Source organism: Podarcis raffonei, chromosome Z (genome assembly GCF_027172205.1).
Source record: "Podarcis raffonei isolate rPodRaf1 chromosome Z, rPodRaf1.pri, whole genome shotgun sequence".
Taxonomy (NCBI): domain Eukaryota; kingdom Metazoa; phylum Chordata; class Lepidosauria; order Squamata; family Lacertidae; genus Podarcis; species Podarcis raffonei.
The window spans coordinates 33,381,647-33,406,674 of record NC_070621.1 but is presented as its reverse complement, the minus strand read 5'-3'; the positions used below and the strand labels follow the sequence as shown (position 1 = coordinate 33,406,674).

General features: G+C 42.6%; 1 protein-coding gene across 2 annotated transcripts; it reads right to left on the bottom strand.

Annotated features, from left to right (window-relative positions):
• Positions 1 to 6,506: 6,506 nt before the first annotated feature.
• On the bottom strand, positions 6,507 to 19,189 carry SLC25A14 (solute carrier family 25 member 14). Of its 2 annotated transcripts, none has more exons than XM_053373820.1 (9): positions 18,943 to 19,189; positions 16,247 to 16,394; positions 14,420 to 14,463; positions 13,860 to 13,945; positions 12,384 to 12,479; positions 10,366 to 10,490; positions 9,312 to 9,447; positions 8,446 to 8,526; positions 6,507 to 6,951 (listed from the first exon to the last, which is right to left on the bottom strand). In XM_053373820.1, the coding sequence occupies exons 1-9, from the start codon at positions 19,004 to 19,006 to the stop codon at positions 6,910 to 6,912; spliced, it is 822 nt and encodes a 273-aa protein (XP_053229795.1). In that variant the 5' UTR covers positions 19,007 to 19,189; the 3' UTR covers positions 6,507 to 6,909. The 2 variants fall into 2 exon arrangements, with proteins under 2 accessions (XP_053229795.1, XP_053229796.1); XM_053373821.1 differs by lacking the exon at positions 14,420 to 14,463 and adding an exon at positions 15,941 to 16,035 and having other exon boundaries at positions 18,943 to 19,187.
• Positions 19,190 to 25,028: the final 5,839 nt, after the last annotated feature.

Sequence of the window (25,028 nt, the reverse complement as noted above, 5' to 3'; positions counted from 1 at the left end):
TTGCTTGCAGGGGCAGTGTCTGGGAAAATGTGGTTATAGATAGGGGATAACAGACAGTACTGGGAGTTGGGTGTTCCAGGCATCTTGGGATGCAGGTGACAAAACACCCTAAGGGCCATTGTTGAGTAGGGTAGCATCTACTTTGCATGCAGAAAGTCCCAAGGTTCAATTTCTGACACTTCCAGGTTGGGTTGGAAATGTTCTCTGACTGAAACTCTGGAGAGCTGCTGCCAGTCAGTGTAGCCAGCACTGACCTAGATGGACAGTGGTCTGACTGTGTTTAAGGCAGATTCCTATGAGACCGTGAACATAGGCCATTGGAATATATCTGTAACAAACATCCCAAGGGCTGTCACATGGAAGATGGAGCAAGCTTGTTTTCTCCTGCTCTGGAGGGTAGTAGTCAAATCAATGGCTTCAAGTTAGAAGAAAGGAGATTCTGACTCAACACCAGGAAGAACTTTCTGATAGTAAGAGCTGTTTAGACAGTGGAAATGTCTCCCTTGGGAGGCGGTGGTCCCTCCTTCCTTGGAGGTTTTTAAGCAGAGGTTGGATGGCCATCTGTTGTGGATGTTTCATTTGAGATTCTTGCATTGCAGGGGGGGGTTAGACTAGATGACTCTCGGGATCCCTTCCAACTCTAAAATTCTATGATTCTCCATTATCATAAGAAGAGAAGAACTGTACTGGATCAGGCCAGAGTACCATCCCGTCCAAAACCTGTTTTTGCAATCGACTACATGGAGATGGCTGAAATGACTGGCAGAATCCGTGATCAGGGAGAAGATTTGATTGAACAGGATTGGAAAAAGTTTAAGGACTATTTACAGAAATATTGTAAAATCTTGGAGTGTTAATATGTTGTGGGAAGTGAAGGTGACAGGGTTTGTGTGACTTGGTTAAAGGTAAATTAAAAGAAGAATGTTAAAAAGGATAAGGGGTTATGAACAGAACATTATTATGTCATAGTATATAAGATGAGATATGGATTAAAATAAATGGAAAATTGGGACATAATAATTAGAAGAATGTAAAATTAAGTATGGTTTAATAAGGGTTTGAATTTGCTGAATTGGATTAGAATAAAGAGGAACACAAAAAAGGGGGATGTGAGGAGGTCAAGACAGAGGGGTATGGAACTTCATAATTTTAAGAATAAGGGTTTTTTCTCTATTTTTCTTTTTTCTTCTCTTTTTTTTGCTGTATAATTTTGTTTTTCTGTTGTATTTGTTTTTCATGTGAACTTTATGTATGGAAAGGATACATTTTGAAATGATGAATTCTTTGTTTTGTAAAATCTTAATAAAAATTTATTAAAAAAACAACAACCTGTTTTTGCAGTGGCCAACCAGATGCCTATGAGATGCTCACAGGCAAGACCTGAGCCACAACACCACTCACCCCACTTGTAAGTCCCAGCCACGCAGCTGGTATTCAGAGGAATACTGCCTCTGGCAGTGGAGGTAGAACATAGCCTTCTTGGTTAGTAACCATTGGTAGCATGTTTCATTTGGGGGATAAAGCTATTTACAGGCCTTATCATAACTGCCAGATGCCATGAGACTATGGGACTGGGGAGGGAACAGTCCGGCCTCAGTACCCAGGACAAAGGATCAAGTTTCTGGGTGTTGTGTATCGCTTCCTCTGCAATCATAAACGAATCATGATGACCCCATCAGCTGCTCTTGGGGCAGATTACCAGAAGGTACAAGCTACTTTGCAGACTTTTAGGCAAGATTTCAGCATTCCCTCCAAATCTCAGGATAGTCATCCCTGCTGCAGCTGAGGCAAGAGCCACAACCCTCTGTGTCAGCATTAAAGAAGGGCAACTAAAGTGCTTTTCTGAGGCACAAACACATGATGAAGGCACAGTGTGGTGATCTAAGACTTGCCTTTAGGTGTCTTAGAAATGTAGTAAGCAAGACCTGTGTTTGAGAGCATTCATGCAAAAACACTGTCAGCCTATAACAACAACAACAACAACAACAACAACAACAACAACGATAGAAGTAACCCTATTTCCACTGATTTGAATCCGCCCCAAGGATGAATAAGTCTAGATCCAACCCAACAAATAAAACACCACAGACTATGTAAAGAAAGGTCAACTGAACAGCTATATCGCTGTTCCTCTTCCAGTCCCATGGCACTGGCTTATTGAGAGTGGCTATGTTATTGATCTCCAGGACATTGTGCAGTTTGCTCCATAGAGTTAAACGATTTTGACTTGGAACTGCATCCCTTAATTCTTTTAATAGCCAAGAGGAGAACGGAAGGAGTGCTTAAAAGCTTCCAAGCTGGTGTAAAAAGCAGCCCTTGATGTCAGAGCAGAAAGGAACTCCGCTTTCTTATTCAGCTCAAAGGTGAAAATGGATTGCAATGTACATTTGGAAAAAAGGAACTGTGCTGTATAAAAATTAGACGCAGAACACAGGAGCATATTAGTCAAACCATTGGATCAATTTTGTCCACAGCAGTAGCCTTCAACCTTTTTAGACACAGGACTCATCTTTAATCCAAACATGTATTTGAGGAACCATTTATTAATTTACCACCATATATTTGAATGCGGTAGCACTGCTGTTGTGACCCACCTTAGATCAGACCATAACACTATAGTAGGTCCCCATCTACCAATGGTCTATACTGACTGGCAGCAGGATTTCAGACAGGAGTATCCCCCAGCCTTATCTAGATATGCCAGAGATTGAACCCAAGACCTTCATGCAAAGCAGATGCTCCAATGCTGAAGTATAGCCCTTCACCCTAAGTCAGGGGTTGGGTAAAAAAGACCTGGGGGCTGAATATAATGCTCCAGGACTATCTCCCCAAGCAACATCACCCCATCTCACGTTACCTGCCCACTGTCTCTGCTTCACATCCAGAGTGTTTTTGCCTAGTTGGAACTCAGGTAAGACCTATTGCTTTTCTGAATGGAGAATACAGGTGTCTGTATATGAACTATCCTACTGCATTTGTACAAAGGTAAATTTTACACATGTTACTTTGTTCACTTTTGCCTCTGGCCCTACTCACCACTGCCGTGTGGCCCCCGGAAGGTTGCCAGATGGGAATATGGCCCTTGGGATGATCATTTTCCCTCCCTTGCCCTAAGACTGTTGGTCCACTAGTAGTCTATGAAGTTACTCTCCAAGGTCTTAGGAAGAGCTCTGCTACCTGAGACCTTTTTAAATGGAGATGCTAGCTGCTGAAGCTGGAACTTGATAAGAGGCACATATTTTATTACCTAATACGGAGCTACTATTACCCACCCCCCAATCTGTTCAGATTCTTTTTACTTTACAAAAAGCAAATGTCCAACATAGCCTGCATTTGCAGTAAAACAGGGATGGAGAAGCTAGGGCCCTCCAGATGTTGTCAGACACCAACTCTCATCTGTCCCAGCCAGCACAGCCATTGGGCGGCCAGCATCTGGAGGTTCTCCACACGTACACTGCAACATGTACTTTCTTGCTTTCTTATTGCAGTATTGAGTGGATGTCTTGCACTGGTAGGAAGAGAAGAAATGAACCAGGACAGAACTAGGAGTTATCCTCAAGACTCCTGCTCAACTGTCTCTCCAATTCAGAGTGGGGACAATTTGAGCTACTCCCCACAATTACTATTTGGTGAATTTGCAGCTGCCCACTTTGTACTGCCACTGAGGAAGAGTATCACCCTCAGAAGATAGATGAATGACATGGATCACAAGCATTTTGGACTTCTCCGTGTTTTATTTGAAAAGACACCTAGAGGTATTGAATGTCTCCAGTCAGTACAGACTTTTAAGAAACTTTTGGATTCTAGAAAGTCACTGTGTCAGTATTAAGAGGAATGAAATAATCACAACTCGAATGACCAGAAAACTCACTTCTATGCTGAGCAAATCCAAGAAAAGTTTTATGTGAAATATAATATGCAAATGGCACAAAAATGTATTATTGCAAATGCAGCTGATTTTATATGCAGGATACAATGTCTTACAGGTTTTCACAAGAACTTAAAAGGCAAATGGTTAGCTGTGACACCATACACCAACCACTGTCAGTGAATGCTACAGTTGCACCCTGACTTCATCTCAGGAAAAGTGGGACCATGTACTGATGTTTTTTGGAGACACAAGATCATTTTTGTACATTAGGGAACAATAACGGAGTTGAGAAACAGAGGTGGCTGAAGGAACTGAACCCTTGATATAGATATGAATTTTATTTCCGCAGCTTTATGTCATCAAAGTTGTGATGAAGGAGAAAAAAGGTGTATTCAGTTTGGACTAGGTATCGGTCTATTAATTCGAAATTACGAAAAATACCATTTCAGATGTTTTGTATTAAATGAAGAATCACATTTGATGATGTGGAACGTGCTTTTACACTGATAATCTGTTGATTGCTTGGGTTGTCATAGCTGGAACCTTGTGAAAAACAGGTGAGTGTAGGCTACTAAAAAAAAAAAAGGAACCAAGAAGTCCCTTGCCTTTCCTATCAAGGGAAACAGAGATGCAGGTTAAGCCTGTTCATACAAAATACAAAACACATGAGGGAAGCATGTAGAACAAGGATCTCACACACTAATCCCATACATCTTCCTCTGCATGTCAATACTAAAATCTGAACAGAACTTATCTGCATACAAGCTATATAGGCATAGGCCTTGGTCAATTTTGCAGTGTATTATAGGAGGCTGGGGGAGATCCTGGTCGATTTCTACTCTGGCTTACAGCTCCTTGGATGACTTTGGCCCTAGTCTCTCAGTCCAACATACCTCCCAGGGTTGCTATAGGACAGACTTAGTGCATCATCCTCAGCTCCTTAAAAAACAAAACAAAACATAGAAGTGATTGACTTATTTCTTTGAGGGTGAAGAAGTATAAGCTGAGAACTATAGATCTTGCTTCCTGTGTGCACTGCTTTGCTGGGTGAAGAAGCCACATCCCAGAGAGAGTATGGCAGCTGGCACAAGGTTGGTGCTTAGCAGCCATTTACGATATTTTGAATCCCTGAGTTTGCATTCTTTTGTTTGATAAGTTTGTTTTTCTGCCTTATTTACCAGCACTTTGAATTGGGCCTGGACACTAATGGGCAGCCAGTGCAGTCAAGCCAGGAGTGGTGTTATATGCTCAAACCACTTTACTCTAGTGAGCAAGCAGGCCCCATCCTTATCAAAACCTTGTTGGTGCTTAATAAATATTAAAAATTAGAGTAACGTAAGCAAACATAGAAGCTGCAAGGCATTTCCTTTATGCTCTGTTTTATCATGTCTTGTGTTTGCACTTAAAAAACACACACAAAAAACCCCCCAAGCACACGAATTAAGTGAATGACACTGAAGAAACCCTGAAAAAATAAATATTTGCTATTATGATGGAGCACAGCAAATGTAGCAAAGGTGCCATCTGTGACACACAGTTCACAGGTGTCATCCTGAATACTGCCCAGAAAAAACTGGTGCACAGAAGTCAGGATGTAACTCCATCTGACTAATGAAGGGGAAGGAACCTGAAGCTGGTTGACTTTCCAGTGCTAATACTACAAAACAGCTAATATGGATCAAGACAGAGCACGACTACCTGCTACCTTCGTGCAGCCACTTTACTGGGGATATTATACAGACAGTAACATCAATATAGCACACTCTCCAGAGACAAGAGAAATGGATAATGCACATGGGGGGGGGGTTAACTCCATGTCCCCAATTTCTAACTTTCTTCATGGCCCAGGCTAACAAGCTATAAAATCAAAATGTATAGAAGAAACCTGCATTACAAGGCTATTTTTATTCCCTCCCTTCCCTGCAATGTACCTGTTTTTCTAAAATCTAATTGAATTTCCCCATCTCAGATGGGGCTCAGATGTCCACATCCTTGAAAAGCAATTTATTTGCCCGGTACTATCATTTGTTTGCCATCTGTATGCAACAGACTCCTTAATCATTTTTTCATCTTCAATAGCTCTACGCATAGGAACTACCTTGATGAATCATTCCTGGGAGGTCAATTTGCCACCTTAGAGGGTTAACAAAGTACAGATCAAGAGGTTTGCCTCTTTTAACAAACTCAAGGACGCTAGTGAAAGAAAACATATTTAATAGCAATATACATCCATGCATCAGGACATTCTGATCATCTTTACTCTGTTCTCCTCAGTTCTTTAGGCTTCCTCCATCAATAGGCAAGCATGAATCACCATCCAAGTCAAAGTGACTTTCCAATTTCCTGAGGGCAGCAGCATTAAATTTGAACATTAAGCAATTTATAGAATCAAAAACTGATCCTTTCTTCACAATAATTAGAATGTTCACCAACATTCTGCATCATCACAGCAGTGCAGCATTAGGAGTTGGTGAATTCAGACATTCTGTGACAATGCTACCTTGGGGGCTGGTGAACAGGGCAGTTGGATGTACAACTTTTTAGTTTTTGTCTACTAAGAGAGCAGCTGTTCTTGTTCACAGGCTGCCTCCTCCAGCACCAAACTTACAATACTGAAAAACACAAAACACATACATAGCTCCAATAAATAGTTTATTAAGGTAACATGACAATGGAAGGGAATGCAGCAGCTCCTTTGAATTTCCCCCTTGCACAAGTTAAGGGGAAGGCACAGCTTACTGCAAAATCCACATTGCAATAAGCTGCACTCTGAAAGACCTCAAACTCACACAGCTCTTCACAGAAGATACAGACTCAGCCCTATGCATTCTCTCCCCCTTGCTCTCCAACTTTCCCTTTATGGGAAAGCACTGAATATCACTGGCCCCAACATCCCCCTTCTCATCCAAGCTATGCTCCCGAGGCCTGAGCATTCAGGAGTGGGGATGGTAGGCCTCAGTCCGCATAGGCAAAAAGACATGAAGATGCAGGAACAGGTGAGCAAGAAGGGCAGCTGAATCACCAATCTGATCTGGCCCCTAGAAAGGGAGCCTCTTCAGCTGCTCGTAGGTGATAAAAAACTGTCAACAAGTTAAAGAAATGCCCTCAAGGAATTGGCTTTTCATTCCATACCCTGCTCCCTGTCCCAAGTCTCATCGCAGCTAAGCATCCACTTTATAGGTTTCTATTTCAAACCATGAAACAGAAGGGCAATCCAGTCATAAGTGCTTTCGACCTGGAGCTGCTGGGACAAGAAGACTCTCAACCAACACCTGCTTTGGATAACCATCTGCAACTATTCACTCGTGAAATATCAGAGAAGCTACTTTCTCACCCAAGTAATGAGACAGCTCCACAGTCAGAACTGCAGAAGCCTAGAGACTGTTACTATTTGGTCAAAAAGCAGGAGAAAGAAAAATAATCACCCAGCTAACAAATATTCCTAGGACTTCCCTCATTGTTTCTGCAACTTGAGAACTACAAAGCCTATTTTCCACCTGTGTTGGTCATGCTAGACAGCTAGAGTACTGCTTCATCATCCCCACCCCCATTTCAGGCTAGTGAGAAATCTGGGCTATACATATAGTCCAAATACACAGTTAACATATGAAGCTCCCTTATACCAAGAAATACCACTATTCTGAAAGCAGAGATCTTTCCTGTATCTGACTACTAGAGGTCCTTTTTTAAATGGGAGCTGCCCGGATTGAACTGGAATCCTCTGCATGCGAAGTATGAGCTCTGCCACTACTAAGCTGTGCTGTGTGGTACCTATGGCCCCTTTGACCACTGTTCTACAGCCTTAACCTTGCCCACTCAGTGTAATTGTATCACCACTGTTTAGTACACCCTAGATAAATAAAATAAAAACTGAAAAGGGCCCCAACTCCCCACTCCATGAGAAAATATCAATTTGGCTAAAAATGCACAGCACACAAAGACTACACAGAGGACCAGTTTGTTTGTTTTAAAATGAAAAACAAGGTCCTTTCAGCTCCAAGAGTCTCACAGTTCCCATAATGTACAGTGGCCTGGTTCGCATACCACTTTAAACTAAAGTACAGTTTAAAAGCAAGCACACAGTGATGAAATCACAGGAGCTTGTCTCTTCCCTTATTCCTGCTGGAAACTAAGCTGTAATGTGGCTTAGGATTACATCTTAACGTAGGTTAGTGGTTTAATTCTCTCCACAAGTATACTACAAACTGTAACCAAAGTCTGTTATTGGCTTACCACTTATGGTTTGTTTAGAGAGCAGTAAACCCACAAGCCCAGGTTCAGAACCAAAACTAAACCAGACCATGGCTTGGTCCCTAGCAGCAACAAACAAGGAGCAAAGTGAAGCCCTTGCAATTTTAGCAGTCTGCATCAGCACACTGGGCATTCACCTTTAAACAACAGTTTAATTTAGTTGCAGTTGAAAGTGAAATGAGAATACATCATTGCTGGATTGTTGTAAGATCTGTCTAGCTATGATCTAATATCTAACTCCAGAAAGAATACTATGGGATAATTGCTTTGAGAACTCTCTCCGACTTTCCTTTCCCACCAAGGTCACACACATTAAAGGATACAATGATGTTCCAGGGGCCAAGCCGCAACCAATTTGGCCAGAATCCTTTGTAAAGCGCGAAGAAGCCCTCACTTTTCCATGTCTGGGAAGGAGACAGAAAATTTTCAGGACCCACTGTGATCAACCTACCAGTTCTCTCAAAGGCCTGCAGCTATATGGCAGAACAGAAAGCAATTAACTTTCTGTTACAGGGTGATATTCAGTCTCTAGAAAACCTCTAGTTCAGAGGAGGGGAACCTGTAGCTCTCCAAGTGTTGTTGAAGTCCAGCTCTCATCATTCCCAGGCAGAATGTCCAATGGGTCAGGGATAATGGGACTTTGTAGCCCAGCAACATCTGGAGGGCCACAGGTACCCGCTATCTCCTCCAGCTGCTCATTACATGCATTTGCTCTTTCTAGTGTTTTAACTGCAGGCAAAGTCCCAATGTCTAGCTTTGGAGGCAGGCACAAGAATTACCAGGAATACACAGACATGTGTTTGTGTGCAAGTTTCCTTCATTTAGAAGGCACAAGAAGTTCCCAGTAGATTTGTCATTTATCCTTGTCTTGGAAAAAGTGCAATCCCTATATACACACCAAATCACTGATCAGGTTGTATTTATTTATTTAATTTTTAAAAAGTAGTAAAGAAGAAAGGGGCTAATTGAAAGAGGCTGCTTTATACTGTTTGCTTCTACAAACTGTGAACGAATGGCATAACACTAGGATCTTAATTAGCATTTGGAGAAACCTCACGTGCCATATACACATCACTGAATTATTTTAATGTTGTATGAGCAACTTCAAAGGACTTTCAGGATTTTAACCCATCTTCCATTTTGTCCCTGACATTTCAAGACCCAAAAGTGACTTCGTTACAAACCTTACCTTTACCAGACCATCCAGTGTACCCCTGTAGAGGTCAACGGTCCCCACAATGGCCCTTTGATTCATCATACGTGTCCGCACCACATCCACTGGATTTGAAGCAACGGCACCAGCCAGCCCACATGTAAAACTGGAACTAAATAGAGAAGAATACACGAGGTTACTTTTTGCACTCCAGGGGGAACAATTCGGGGTTGCGGATTCCTCCCATTCTTAATATACTGCTTCTAGAAACAAGACTGACATAATGGAGGTGATGTGCACAGGAACCATTTTTTCTGGTTACCACCAGCCCCTCTCCCCTAAATCTTCCGGTATACACAGACAACTCAAAGTAGGGCCAGGATTAGTTGGCACTGGCTTTGGTAACAGTTCGAAGCAGTGCAGATCTGTCCTGACTGCTCCTGACCAGAATCTGGAAAGAAGTTAAAGATGAGGCCCTTTCTGTTCCACAGATCTCTGTATGCGCCTGAGGACTCAAGAGAAGGGCAGGGCTTGCCTCTAATTTCCAGCATGAAGTGAGCGAAGGGGCATTTTCTCTTTTTACTTCCCCTTCCTCTTCTGAAAAGTGGCAAGTCTCAGTGCTGAGAGTAAGAAAGGGGAAAGAGGAGGTGCCTGCCAGAATTGAATGTAAGGTGCCTACAGATGATTTAGTAACTGTTTTTTCTTAATTTATTTGTGTTTATGTTAGATTGATACTTCCATGACACAAACATTAAAAAAAACACCTACTCCTCAGGCAGTGGAAATGAGAAACTTCAGCACAGAAGTGTAAAGTCCATGGGCCACATTCACCTTTGACAAATCTTCCAGGAGCTGCATGCCATCAACAGGTGTGACCAAAAATAGACGTACCCACACAATACTGCTCCCCGCTCATCCTCTCACACCAGAGCTCACACCCTCAGCTGATTCGTGCAGACCAGCCTCGGAGAAGGAGTTATCATCACCTCTGCTCATCAGAAAATTGATCTGACGGTGGGTAGAGGTGATCTGCCCAACACAGCACTATGTTTACATTCATTTTATACATGCAAAACTGGTCAATAATTACATGAAGTGGGCAAGGATTGTGTCCCCCACAAGTCCTGAAAGGATCAAGTGCTTCTTGGTGATGTCATAGACTGGCAATTCGACTCCCACAACTATGGCAGCTCTCTGAGCAGTAGGGACAACACCCTGCCAAATAAAAAGACTGAAAGTTAATAGTGCTGCCACCAGAGACCCTCAGTCTAGTAACTCCCATGCATCTCCACTCCCAAATACCTTGACGTTTGCAGCCTGCATAATCTTTTGGAAAAGGAAGGCTCATTGGCTATTAAGGACTACCAAAGTATCCTGGGCATAATAACGTTTGCTACCCTTAGAAAAGATAGATTCCTGTACTATCCTTAACTCTGCAATAGAAAACAAAATTTGACTAGAATACAGCACACTGATTTCTTTATATTACTTAATGTTCTTGCCTTGTAGTCCCCCTCCTTCCAAGAAGTTGCATCTTGGTATTTGCTTGCTTAAGTCAAAGCTGGGGAATTGAATTAGGGAAGAAGGCAGTATTGGATCCCACTTTGTGGCTATATTAAACTGGTTTAACTCTACAAACCCAAGGGGTTTGCAACCATGATCCCAGTTGCTGCCTCCCCCCCACCCTCAGAAAAGACAAGCAAGCTACTGAATCCACCTCATGAACTGGATAAATTAAGATTCTGCAGAGAATTTCCCCCCAAGCAGGTCCAATAGCTAAAGAAGGGGAAGGCAAAAGCAAGGAATAAGTCAAGTTCATTATTGTTTCATTCCAGCACTTTGCTAGACATGCATACAGTTTTATAATAATTTATTATTTATGCCCCATCCATCTGGCTGGGCTTCCCCAGCCACTCTGGGTGGTTTTGTTGTTGCACTTCTTTGTTGTATGTATTTTAAATTTATTCTTAACCTTGTGGACCACCTTGAGAACTTGGATGAATGGCGATATAAATACTATTTGTTATGGAGCAGAAAGCATTTATCCAGCGCAAAAACATGTTATCACATTCCATGTTCTCTCATGCTAAGGTGGCATCCAGAACAAAGATAGCCTTAAGACAGGGGTAAGCAAGCTTTTTCCACACGGGGCTGGTCCATCGTCCCTCAGACCTTGTGAGGGGCCGGACTATATTTTTTTGGGGGGGGAAATCCCCCCTCACCGACTCTCCCCTCCCTTCTCCACAGCACTGGACGAGCCCTGGTGGCTGCTTATCTGTGCCTTGCGAGCGACAGGGGCTGGTGGCGGAGGGACAATGAGCGGCATGGAAGGGCTGGCTCGGGGGGGGGGGCTGCTTAAAATGGCGCTCACCCAACTGTGGCTCAACAAAGCCCAGTCCCCTTCCTCCTCTAGGCAGGGCGGGAAAAAGCCAGGAGGAGGGAGGGAAGAGGTGCTGCTGCCACAGTGTGTGTGTGGGGGGGGGGAGAATGGCACAGCCTGAACGATCAGAATCCCCAAGGTAATTCCCAGACCATCTGCGGGCCGGATCCAGCCCCCGGGCCTTAGTTTCCTGACCCATGCCTTAAGACAACCACAGGAAGAACCTTGGTCACTTCTCAAACTATGGCAGAAGAGTTGGGGAGCAACTTACCCCCTGACCCCTCTTTAATTGTAGCAAAATCAGGCTTCCCTCAATAATCTCTCTAAATAGTAGACAATGGGGACATCTGAAAAGGTACTGGGCAAGGTCACCTCTGAACACACGCCCCAGTAATTTGAGCACTGTACTTAAGGAATACATGCTGGTACTAAGGCAAACTAGGAATATTAGCCGATTTAATCTGCAGCACACTCACTCACTATACCAAAACAACGTGGATTTTACATGTTAGGAAACCAAAATGCAGAAATTCATATTATCCTTGATAAGTCTCACTACAAAATAAGACTTGATAAGACTTGATAAGTCTCACTACAAAAAAGTTTGTTTTCTGAAGAATTTTTTAAAAAGCAAATGATAGATGGATGGGATGCTAGCACTACAAGGAGAAGTAGACGGTGGGGAAGGAGGGTAAGAAAGAAAGAAAGAGTACAAAAGAAGCACTTACTCTCCATAGCCCCCGCGTGCCTTCCTGCTGGTAGATGTCTATGAAGCTTCCAATCATTCCTCCTTGAAACAGACTGCCCTGAGCCTGCATTCGGATCTAAAAGAGACGGATGAGCAAGAGACTTCCCAGTTAGAGAAATGAATCAACATTCCCAATAAAGTAATGAATGAGCTGCTATCCAAAGTAAACTGCTTGTAAACCCAAGAATCTAAGCATGAAGCAGCTGTCTAGCACGGTATCAAAACCATTTGTTGTATATGGCTGGTTTTGAACTAGTGAGCCAGGGCCTATGGGTGGGTCATGCTGTAAACTAATATGGTATTATCACCACAAACTTTTTGTGTATGTGTGCTTAAGGTTGAAAAAGATGTTTGAGAGAGAAAATGTGACCAGATGCAAGGAAGGCAATCCTCCTCTACTGTTAAACCATTCTGTGGGTGTTCTCATCCCTCAAATATCAGCAGCACCTGCTTAAATTACCTCTTCTGCACAAGTACCACTGCTGTCCTCCTTTGCTTCTGGTTACCCGAGAGAGAAAGAAGCAGGAAGACAGCCAAATATAGCTTGTAGGGGGTTAAAATGAGTCTTACAATAAGCCTGCAACTTATGCACATTTAATTTGTCCACATTCAGCTTTATGTGCAAAGTAATATTTTAAGAATTAAAAAGGGGTGAAAAGGGGGGTGTTCTGGGGAAATTTACTTTGGCAATCCTGGCCACCCACTGAACCAAATGACTTTTGACTATAAGTGATTTTGGCTTTAGGGGTGATCCCTAGAATGTAGCCACTGCATAAATTGTGGGCTTACTGTATTTAAAGTATATAGAGTGGATGCTCGGGTTGCGAACGTGATCCGTGCGGGGAGCACGTTCGCAACCCGCAGCGCCTCGTCAGTTGCAATTCAGCGTTTCTGTGCATGCGCAAAGTGTGATTTAGCACTTCTGCTCATGTGCCGAATCCTGGAAGTAACCCGTTCTGGTACTACTGGGCTCAGTGCGGTGCGCAACCCGAAATCGCACAACCCGAAGAGTCTGTAACCCGAGGTATGACTGTAAACTGCTTGATCAGAAATACTCCAAGCAGTATACAAATAAAAATGACAAAACATATTGAAAAATCCTCAAACAAATTAAAACCAAATATGCATGGATCCATCATCATTTTAAACAAATACAAAAATTCATTAATATTTTTAGAACAAGATAGCAGGCTGTAGTTAAAGGCTCATCAGAAGAGGCTGAGGGCTACTGGTCTTCACATGTCTAACTTAAAAGTGTTACACTAATGTGAAACTGTATTGGGTCTCTTCCCTTTGTTGCTGTGTGTGTGGTCAAAAAGTATGGCAAACATGGAGTAGCAGCTATGGCAGCGCTATGGATTGTAGAAGCAAAATAACAGCATCTCCACAGGCTAAGGACCAAAGGAGATAACATATGGAAGCAGCAAGTATATACACAAAGGCAGGTCCCTCTTACCTTCAGTACATCTGTTGGATTTGCCAGCGCAGAGGAGATCACCCCTGACACAACTCCACATATAACATTTAGTAGTAATGTTTCATCTGCAAACAGGAAGGAGTTTGGAGACGGAGTTATAACCCAAGAATAGACCCCAAAGGAGGGAGAGCAAGAGAGTATTTTAGGAAGAAAAACAAAGACAACAAAGATGAAATGCTACATAAAGACCAAGAGTTCCAGCTTTTTTTCTTCTGGGCCTATGGCACCAAAAACAGCCTTGTGACACTTCTGGTTTTTAATGAAAGTACTTCTGCAGCTTGACCAATGAGAGCACAGGGGCACATTACCAGTTAACTTGCTCTTTGGGACAGTTATCTGTCTAAAGAAATGTCATCCAATCCCATAGGGGCAATGTTCAAAGAATTTTGATGGTGGGGGTGGGGAGGATTCTACCAAAACCTAGAAGAGCCATCCCCAAGACCAAAAAAACCCCAGCCAAGGAGATTAGGTCATTAGTTCAGAAAGTAAAAGCCAAGAGTTAGAGCAGAGTTAATGCTGGGAAGGGCAGTGGTACTGACCGCAGCGCTCTCCAAAGGAGACCGGGTCAACAGCTGCGTGGGGCCTGAAGGGAAACAAATATTTAGGACATAGTACCCAGAAGCAGAGAGACCATGACACACCACACGTGGCAGGCATAGACAGAGAAAACTGTGTTGGGCAGCCAAGAGACAAGGAGGCATGTTGCTGGATTCTAGTAAGTTATGTTACAGTCTACAGTTGCTAGTACTAGAGGAACTCAAGCTATGCTATGGTTTCTCCATCAGGAGCCCAGGGGTGGCAGGACTACCAGCTTAATCAGAGTCCACAACAACAGTACCAAGCTCCAAGTTTCCAAAAGGAAAGCAAGAGGACAGTGCTGCCCAGGAACTTGATTCTGAATTGCAGGAAATACTAGAGAGGCAGCCAGAAAACGGACCAAGATGAAGCTAAGTAACAGCCAGTTGTTTGAATTAAAATCACAGCATGACTGGCTACAATACCTCACCTACCTCCAGTAAAAAGCATCTCTTCCCCCAACACTCAAGTATCACTCCAGTTTTGCCAGACTCCAGGAATAGCAGGTGCTATTTGTAGTGCATCTATGTGTGTGCATAAATGCATGCATAGAAGTCCTTTCAGACTGATGTCAGTTGTGCACTGGCTGTGGTAGTAGTGCATGTCAACCACGCATGCCCGTATCCAGAGGGTGGGATTAGTCCATGTATGCACGAGCCCCTTCACATGCTTATATTGTTGTGAGACCTGAAAGACCTGCTCCCTGCCTTGCAAGCCTTTTCCACCTGGTCTGGGACAGCCAGGTCCTAACTGACTCCAGCTACAAAAGCTGAAGCTGCTGAACAGATCTCAGGCTGGGGTGTTGCTTGGGGTGGTTTTTTGGGGGGGAGGGGGTATCTTTATTTTACATCTTGTGATTTATGTGGAAAGTGTTCAGTCTGGTTTTTTTTTTTTTATTACTACTTTCGTAATGTTGCAGTTTTGTATTTTTTCGTATTGTAAGCCACCTTGAGCATGGCTTGAACTGTGGAAAGACAGCATACAAATGAAATTATGTATGTATGTAATAGAATCATCCATGCATGCTTAACTTAGTATACCTCCACCAAAGGGCCCAATCTCATACAGTAGCCACTGATAAACAAACATTAAGTGAGAACTTTTTTAAAAAAACATGAATTATGACCAACAAGAGCAATTGCAGCCAAAGATGCTGTAGAAAATGTCAAAGACAGCAAATAAAGGGGAGAGAAATGTGGCTCACTCTCCCTTGAAAGAACAGAAGTAAAAAATAAAGCTACTCCTGAGGAGTAAACTTTATAACTTGAAATATGTTGAGTCTTTCTAGAACACCTTTGGGTGCAGTTCTATCTTCTATCTGCAGTGGATTGATGCAGCCCTTTTGTCCATCTTAGGGATTTGAGGCCAGAGACATAAAAGAGGAAGCCCAAACCAGATAAATTATTTATAGTATGGCATCATCAATATACATGGCCCTATAGATTAAGAAAAAAAGGCACACACTGTTTTCTTGGCAAACTAACCTTCTAATCGATCCACAAAAAGTCGCTTCAAAGTCTGGTATATACCAATCTTTATTGTGCCATAAGATGCTTGTCTTAACAAGGCTGGAGCGATCCTGTGGTGGGGGAAGAAGACAGTTAAGTTCCACTCAGCAAAGCAGGAGCATCACTCCTCCTTGGGGGTTTTTGGCTGAGTTCTCCTAGCATTCCAATTACAGTACACAGTTTTGACTCTTGCTATCTACAGGTTCTAAAACCTCAATTTAAAGGATGGGGAAGATGCCTCAAGCATTGTGTGGTTACTGTGCATAAAGGACAGAGCTTTACCCAGAGTAGAGTGCAAGAATGCCTTCTTCCCTGGAGATGCGAAACAAGGCATGGAACATGCCCCGATACTTGATCTCTCGGAAACGGGCATCAATGCTTTGGCCTTGGACTTGAAGCCGTGTTTTGGTGAGATCCACAGGAAACGTTCCTATAAGAAAAAGAGAGAGACTTCAGTTCAGACACCACAGTGAGGGCTGAGAAGGATGCTGACTGGTCAACCCTGCCCCAAATCCATGCCAACACTAGCCGCTCTGTAATAATTTGCATATTTGACTAGGATGCAATCAAGTTCATTGACTTATTTCTTCCTACAAAGCAGAAGTATTGCCTGTACTGAACTAAGCCATCCAAACAGAAAAGTATTTCTCCCATCTGCTTCCCACACTCCACCAAAACCAACTAAGGGTCTTGTGGCACCCTTAAAGACCAACCAATTTATTAAGGCATTAGAAGCAACATAGGAAGCTGCCTTATACATAGTCAAAACATTCGTTCATCTAGCTCAGCATTGTCTACAGTGAGTGGCACAATTCTCCAGGGTTCAATAACTGCCAACTGAGCTACAGCACGCTGTTGAGTCATATCTGAACAGCTCAAGAAGGCAGAAACCAATACAGTGGTACCTCGGGTTACATACACTTCAGGTTACAGACGCTTCATGTTACAGACTCCGCTAACCCAGAAATAGTATCTCAGGTTAAGAACTTTGCTTCAGGATGAGAACAGAACTTGTGCTCTGGCGGCGCGGTGGCAGCGGAAAGCCCTATTAGCTAAAGTGGTCTTCAGGTTAAGAACAGTTTCAGGTTAAGAATGGACCTCCGGAACAAATTAAGTTCTTAACCCGAGGTACCACTGTACATTTTGCCATAAGGAATTAATCTGTTTTGTTATTCACTGTAAATAAATTAATGAATTTAGTGTTTAATTGCATCCTATCAAGAACCAGAGCTGAAGTGCTGTTTGATACCTTAAAAACTGTGTCTATATGCACACATGTGATTTATGGATGTCAGTAAGATACAGTATACACTTGATTTGCAAGGGAGAAGACAGGAAGGCCCACCTCATCAGCTCTGCTGTGACTGTCTTTTGGCTCCTCCTCTCTGATAACTCTCTTTCAGTGGCTGTTTCATTTGTTTATGGAACAGTTATGCAACTATGAAGAACTAATACCTGAATTTGCTTTTTCTCTATTCCTTGCCTATCATTTCCCCTTTGAAACATGTCTGCTAGCCTTTAAGTGTACATACAGGAACTGTTTTTTGCTTTTAAATCTTTGCATAGCACCTAAAAAACACTAGGCAATTTATAAATTATCATACAGAAACACAAAGCAATGTGTACATGCATGATGTATGCATACACACATAGATGTGATAACATTTCATGCAGCTAAAGCGGTCTCCAATTGACAAAAGCATGTGTCACAAATAAATCTACTTACTCCTTAATGTGCCAGAAGAACATTTAGTTGCTTTTACAATTAAAATATTTTAAAAGTCAGGAACAACCCATTGACTCAAGTCATCCACTGTTGTATATATTTATATGTATTTTTGCCACTCTTCCTCTGAGGAGTGCAGATTGGCATAAAATATCCTGCTTTTCATTTTCACCCTCACAACACATAGGTAGAGTGAACGTATAGCGAACAAAGTCACCCCAAGAGCTTTTGTGCTGAGGAGTCAAATCAACTTCTCGCCTGAACTAGTATGAAAAATGAGGCCCTGCAACATAGGGGCTTCTCGCTATATCCCAACTTCCTTCTGAGGGTCACTAGACCTGTGTATGTGGTTCTCTCATCCCCACTACAGCCCTACAAGGTAGGCTAGGCCAAGTGACAGTGCTAGGCCCAAGGTCATCCACTTAGCTTCACCGGCACCTGGGTTCCTTGAGTTCTAAGTCAGAACTTTTAACCCCTACATAATACTGTCCGTCCGTTCCCCATCTTCCCCTTTCTCTTTCCATTTCCAATAAGCCACCCTTGCAATGACCACCCGTTATTAACATTCAGATCCTCATTTTCTCCCTCAAGCAACAGAGATACCGTGGTACCTCTGGTTACGTACTTAATTCGTTCTGGAGGGCTGTTCTTAACCTGAAACTGTTCTTAACCTGAAGCACCGCTTTAGATAATGGGGCCTCCTGCTGCCGTCGCACCGCCAGAGCACGATTTCTGTTCTCATCCTGAAGCAAAGCTCTTAACCTGAAGCACTATTTCTGGGTTAGCGGAGTCTGTAACCTGAAGCGTTTGTAACCTGAAGGGTGTGTAACCCGAGGTACCACTGTACTTTTGCCTCACAACAACTCGGCGAAGTAGGCTAGTCTGACAGCGCACGACTGACCCAAGGTCACCCTGCGAGCTCCGCCGGCAGGTGGAGATGCGAAGCAGGTGATCTCCCCTGTCCTAAAACCCCCTCACCCCGCCGAGGCTTCCCCACCCCCTCTTCTCTGGCAGAGTGGTATGGACCGAAGTGAAAACGGGATGCGCCATTAGCAGTGAGGGGATGGAGATAAGGAAAAGCCCTCAAGGGCCGGACAAAGCCTCCTAACGGGTATCTGACAGCAGTCCGGAGACACTAGGCCCCAGAAAGGGCGGGGCCTGTTGCCCGGTAACGGGGAGGGGCGGGGTTAAGCGAGAGCGTGCGCCCAGGCCGGGGCCCCCCACCCACCTCCCTCTCTCCCCTCTCACCCACCGAACTCAGCGACGAGCGAGGCCAGGCCGCCGTAGACGAACGGCTTCCAGCTCAGGACCGACATTGCGGCTGAGGACGGGAGCCGGCAGGGACGCCCCCACCCCCGCTCCTTTTCCCCAGAGCAGCCTGGCTCTTTCTTTCGCACGGCGGCGCTCCTGCTGAGGAGAGAGAAAGAGCGGCGACGGCAACCGGCAAAGGCCAAAAAGCAGGAGGGAGGGGGAGGAGTAAGGCTTTCGCTACCCGCGTGATATAAAATGCGCAAGACCGTCCCATAGCTTATGACTGGACAAGTGAAGCGGGCGTTTTCCAAGGGGCGGGGTAAAATCCGGCCAATGGCAAAGCAGCAACCGGGGGCCCTGCCCCGCCCATGCAGCGCGCGCGACGTCACGCCCTCCCGCCCCGCCCCCTTCCCTTGGCCAGGATTCCTGAGGGATGAGCGGGAGAGACAAAGGAGAGGTTGAGGCTGCCGCGGCGGGTTGAGTGCCTGGCACGTGGGAAAAGGTTATACCCGTGTGTGGCGTAGCGATTAGGACTAGGTTCTTGCAATTTCATTCTTGCCTGTTGGCCAGCATGAGAGGATGATGGTCATATTAAATACTGTATAGGAGGACATCATCACTACAGATATTTGGGAAGGAACAAACCACCTATCTACACAACAGAAGAAAGGTCTTTCTAGGCCTTTGCAGTGTTTTTATCAAAGCGACTCCTTTCATTTTCACATTTAAAATTTTAAGATTTTTGTAGAGCATGAACAAAACAGAGCAAGACCTTCATGGCAGACATCTGTGGGGATTACTGTGATCTGCCAACTCTTGTCAGATCTCGAATGTTTTCCTTGACTAAATTTTAAGAACAACCTTTCTCAGAAACTGGTAGTGTATGAGGTTTATCACCCTTGGTCTTCGGTTCCAGACAATCAACTGTATCTGACAATAAACACATCAATTTAGTCTCAATAAAGGCATTGTTAATAGAACACAGTATCATCTATTGATGCCAGTTACCCTTCCTGCGGGTGGGGGGAACCCTGTGGCCAAAATGAAAAGGGGGAAAAAAGCTCAAATGAGTTAATAACTGATGGTGATTTTAATCGGAACATAAATGAATCATTGTATTTAAAAAAAAAACAGTTTTATGTGTTTTTTGCAAAAAGACTACATGTCCATTTTGAACAAATAAGTTGCCATTCTGAACGTTTTATTGGCTCTCCTAACCCCTTCACATTTAAAGTAATTAATACCTGTACTTATTTTGGCAAATAATCAGTAGTGTCCTTCACCAGTCTAAGCTTTGCACAGTTTTGCTATAATTCTGCAGTTCAGTTACTTCTATAATAAATCTACATATGTTTGAAAAAGCAGTTGAATTAACTTAAACCTTTAAAAGATACAGTATGGTTTATGTCCTCTTTCAACAGTAGAGGGCACTCCAGTACCACTAAATGTATAAGGTAAACTATAAGAATAACAAGAGAATTAGAGAATTGAAGACTTAGAAGCAGTCCTGAGGATCATCTAGCCCAACCCCCTGAACTGCATGAATAAGCAGCTGTCATACAGGGATTAAACCTGCAACCTTGGTGTTATCCGCACCATGCTCTAAGTGACTGAGCTATCCAGGCTCCAGCATATTTTAAACAAATAAATGATGGGGCATATTATAAAATTTTATGGACCAGCTGATAGCAACTAAATTTTTATTTGTTCCAAAATAATTTTTTATTATTATTATTATTATTATTATTATTATTATTATTATTTCAAATGTTATCCAGTTTGTATCACACCAATCCATACGTCCAAATGACAAAGGAAACTTAACAAATTCATATTGCAAACAGGCAGGCCACACATTAAAAAAATCTTTGGTGTACCTTCGCCCAACTGTTGGAGGATGGGGACTCCCAAATCTAAACAGCTATGACAACGCATGCTAATTCAGCAACATGACAGAGCTAATGTCTGGCAAGAAGCGAGCTTAGCGGGGCACCTTAAAGAACTTGGAAATATATGGTGTCCTAATAATAATAATAATAATAATAATAATTTTATTTATTATAAAAGCAATGTTCTGTTTTTGTTTGTTTTTAAATACATCTCTCCTCTTTACATTGGCCTACAAAAAATCCATTCACACTTACAACTTTCTGGATTTGGACAAAATGTGCAAAAGGTTCCGGTCCCAGGTCCAGTTTATTCAAGGGACATTATTATGCGTTTTCATTGTTTCAAGAAAAAATGTGAGATTTGGAAAGCTCTTAAGAAAGTTGGAAGGAATATCCAACCTAAGACAACAACCCAGTTAAGATCTTTCAGGATTTACCTTTTGACACTTTAAAAAAACTTCTCCACAGAAAACAAAAGCATCCGGACTGGAACGGGTTATGCATTGGAAATGCATTCTTAAAGAAGGCACCTGGGGACAGGCATATGTTGTTTGAAAACAAAGGTTGATTTCAATATACTCCCACATTTATTTCTTTAAAATGTTTGAAATATATTTGCTTTTTATGCTTGTGGTATACAGTACTCTGTACCCACAGAGGTGCTGCATTACTCTCTGCTGTTCAAATAGAGCATGCTTCAAGCTATATTTCCCTAATGTTTTAATAGTTTTAAGAAGGTTCCAGAGCTGGAACTTAGGTAAACTTGCTGGAGTTCCAATTAATTAACAGAACAAGAACAGTAAACATAGAAGGTGTGAATTGGTAGAGAAAATTAATAATTATTTACAAAAAACGACTACAGGTATAAATGTAAATACAGTGGTACCTCGGGTTACATACGCTTCAGGTTACAGACTCCGCTAATCCAGAAATAGTGCTTCAGGTTAAGAACTTTGCTTCAGGATGAGAACAGAAATTGTGCTCCGGTGGTGCAGCGACAGCAGGAGGCCCCATTAGCTAAAGTGGTGCTTCAGGTTAAGAACAGTTTCAGGTTAAGAACGGACCTCCGGAACGGATTACCTAAGTTATTAACCCGAGGTACCACTGTACATACTTTAAACAGATGTTGTTGGCAAAATATCTTTGCAAAAAGGACCCATTACTAGTATTCTCAATTGTTTTCACGTAGGAATCTCCAAACCATACTCCTCAAAGTTATAATCTTACCATTCAATTTCTTTTCTTAATTTGGATTATAATTTTTTTTACAATCCTGGCCCTAAATTTACCCTACCACTAGGGGAAATTTCTGCTATGTCGTCTGCCACTATTAGAATAAATAATATAGATTTACCTAAATGTCTTCTTGGCCACAAAACAAAACAAGTCTGTCGGCTATCACCTCTGTTATTTGCATTAATCTTAGAACACTTAGCAAGAAGTCTACACTCAATTTTAGCTGGAAAGGGGGTAACCATTAACAGAAAGGAATACATCCTGGGATTTTATGCAGATGGTATTATTTTATGTACATCATGTACATCAGATCCCATTATTGTTGATAGGGTGTTAAGTGAGGAATTTGAGGCTTTCCCCACTGTTTCTGGACTTAAAGTAAAATTTCAAAAAAAACAGGAGTGTTTTTCCATACACCACAGGCTCCAAAAAATATTTTCTAAAACATTACAGATACCAATAGCCAGGAAAACTTTCAGATATTTAGGAATAGCAGTCACCTATAACTTTACACCGAGGGAAGCGGGTGGCGCTGTGGGTTAAAGCCTCAGCACCTAGGACTTGCTGATCGAAAGGTCGGCGGTTCGAATCCCCGCGGTGGGGTGCGCTCCTGTCGTTCGGTCCCAGTGCCTGCCAACCTAGCAGTTCGAAAGCACCCTAGGGTGCAAGTAGATAAATAGGGACCGCTTACTGGCAGGAAGGTAAACGGCGTTCCGTGTGCTGCACTGGCTCGCCAGATGCAGCTTGTCACGCTGGCCACGTGAATTGGAAGTGTCTCCGGACAGCACTGGCTCCTGGCCTATAGAGTGAGATGAGCGCACAACCCTAGAGTCTGGCAAGACTGGCCCTTACGGGCAGGGGTACCTTTACCTTTACCTTTATAACTTTACACCAGGTAAATTATAACAAAGTTTGGAAAACAATAAATTCAAACATATGGCACTGGAACAAAATGAATCTGTCTATTACTGGTTGACAGGCTGTATCTAAAGTAATGCTGGTGCCAGAATTACTTTTTGTATTGGAAATATGGCCAGTCTAGGACCTATCAGCCCATATTGCATAATGGCAAAGGAGGATTAATGAATTCAAATTCCAATCAGATAGATCATACTTCTTTTTTTTTAATGCTTTCCCTTCATCCCACCATAGGTAGATAGGGACTCCCAAACTTAGTTATTATGAATCAAGTCACTTAAGCAATATGGCAGATTTAGTGTCAACTCAAACAGGAGTCCAATGGACAATATCAGAAAGCAGATGGTGTGTCCATAAGTGCAATAGCATTTATGAAAAACAAGTTCTGTTCCTTACACCGGCTCATAAACCTGTTTACACTCACAACTTTTAAGGGGTGAAGGTCCTATCCCAGGGCAGGGTTTGTGTGTATGCAACTGAAATACAAAATCAATTGGGATATGTTCCGATTCTATAGCTGCTGGATTATCAGTTACAATCCTTTTAATACGCACTCAAGCTAAAAAAGAAGCTACTGGATAATTAACAGCATATGAGAAAATAATAGATGGAGAAAACATGGTGATGAAAGGTCTAACTTCATCCATGTATATAACTATTATAGAGGTACAATTTTGCCCTCAGCAAAATTAGGAAATTGGTGAGAACTAAGCTTGTATTTTCCTGCCAACCTAGGAGTTTGAAAGCACGCCAAAAAGTGCAAGTAGATAAATAGGTACCTCTCCGGTGGGAAGGTAAACGCCGCTTCTGTGCACTGCTCTGGTTTCGTCAGAAGAGGCTTGTCATGCTGGCAACATGACCCAGAAAAACTGCGGACAAACGTCGGCTCCCTCTGCCAGTAAAGCGAGACGAGTGCTGCAACCCCAGAGTTGTCTGCGACGGGACTTAACTGTCAGGGGTCCTTTACATTTATCTTTTTTAAATTGGTATTTAGACATAGAAGAAAAGGTTAAATTAACTTAGGACCAAATCCCTATCAGCAATGACAAGGGAAAGAATTCTCAAGAAAGTACATGGATGGCACCTAACTCCCAGATGTATAGCATATACAAAACCAAACAGCTCTCCCATGTCTTGGGGAGGATGTGCTACCATAAGGACACGCCAGCATATGTGGTAGGACTGCCCCAAATATGAAATTTTTTGGAAAGCTGTTTTTTCATAAATATCTCTGATCAGAGCACAAACAATTCCCATGACCCAGAGCTGGCTCAAATTATACAACCAAGACATGTTATGCATTAGAAATAAGAACTTATAACACATTTGTTAACCGCTGCAAGAACAGCTACTGCCAGATCATGGAAATCCTTACAGTTATGAAATATAGACCATCATCTGGCAGACAGCACTGCTAGAAACACTCATACAAAAATTAAAAGTGACAGGACAAAAGAAACATGGCAACTTTTATGCAGTTTGGTATGATTTTATTACAATTTCACAATGAAGCATATGGTAGGAAAGTACATCTATAATACAGTCTGGTGAACATATGTTATCCCTCTTCCTTCACTCCCTATTACATTGGTACCTCGGTTTTCGAACGTAATCCATTCTGGAAGACAGATCGAGTTCCAAAACATTCAAAAACCAAAAACTCAATACGGAAGCCTCAATACGGAAACCGCATGACATGTTTGACTTCCGAGGCATGTTCGAAAACCAAGGCATTTACTTCCGGGTTTACAGCATTCGAAAACAGAAATGTTTGTCAACGGAAACGTTCGAAAAGCGAGATACCACTGTCTTTCTCTAATTATGATATATGTAACCAATGGCAAAAAGAATGGATATTAAAACATATAATTTTGAATTGTTACGGGTATAAACTATTATTTGCCTATGTTCACCAATCTAAACATCATACGTTATTATACCTGATTTAATTGGAATTACCGTATTTTTCGCTCCATAAGACGCACCTATTTTTTAGAGGAGGAAAACAAGAAAAAAAATATTCTGAACGAAACAGTGGATGTAT

Coding starts and splice junctions, on each gene's coding strand:
- SLC25A14 (XM_053373821.1), bottom strand. CDS start 19,006: ATGTCGGTCCTGAGCTGGAAGCCGTTCGTCTACGGCGGCCTGGCCTCG. Junction 10,491..12,383: donor GCACGCGGGGGCTATGGAGA/GTAAGTGCTTCT, acceptor TTTATTTGGCAG/GGTGTTGTCCCTACTGCTCA. Junction 9,448..10,365: donor ACAATCCTTGCCCACTTCAT/GTAATTATTGAC, acceptor TTCTCTATTTAG/TTCCAGTTTTACATGTGGGC.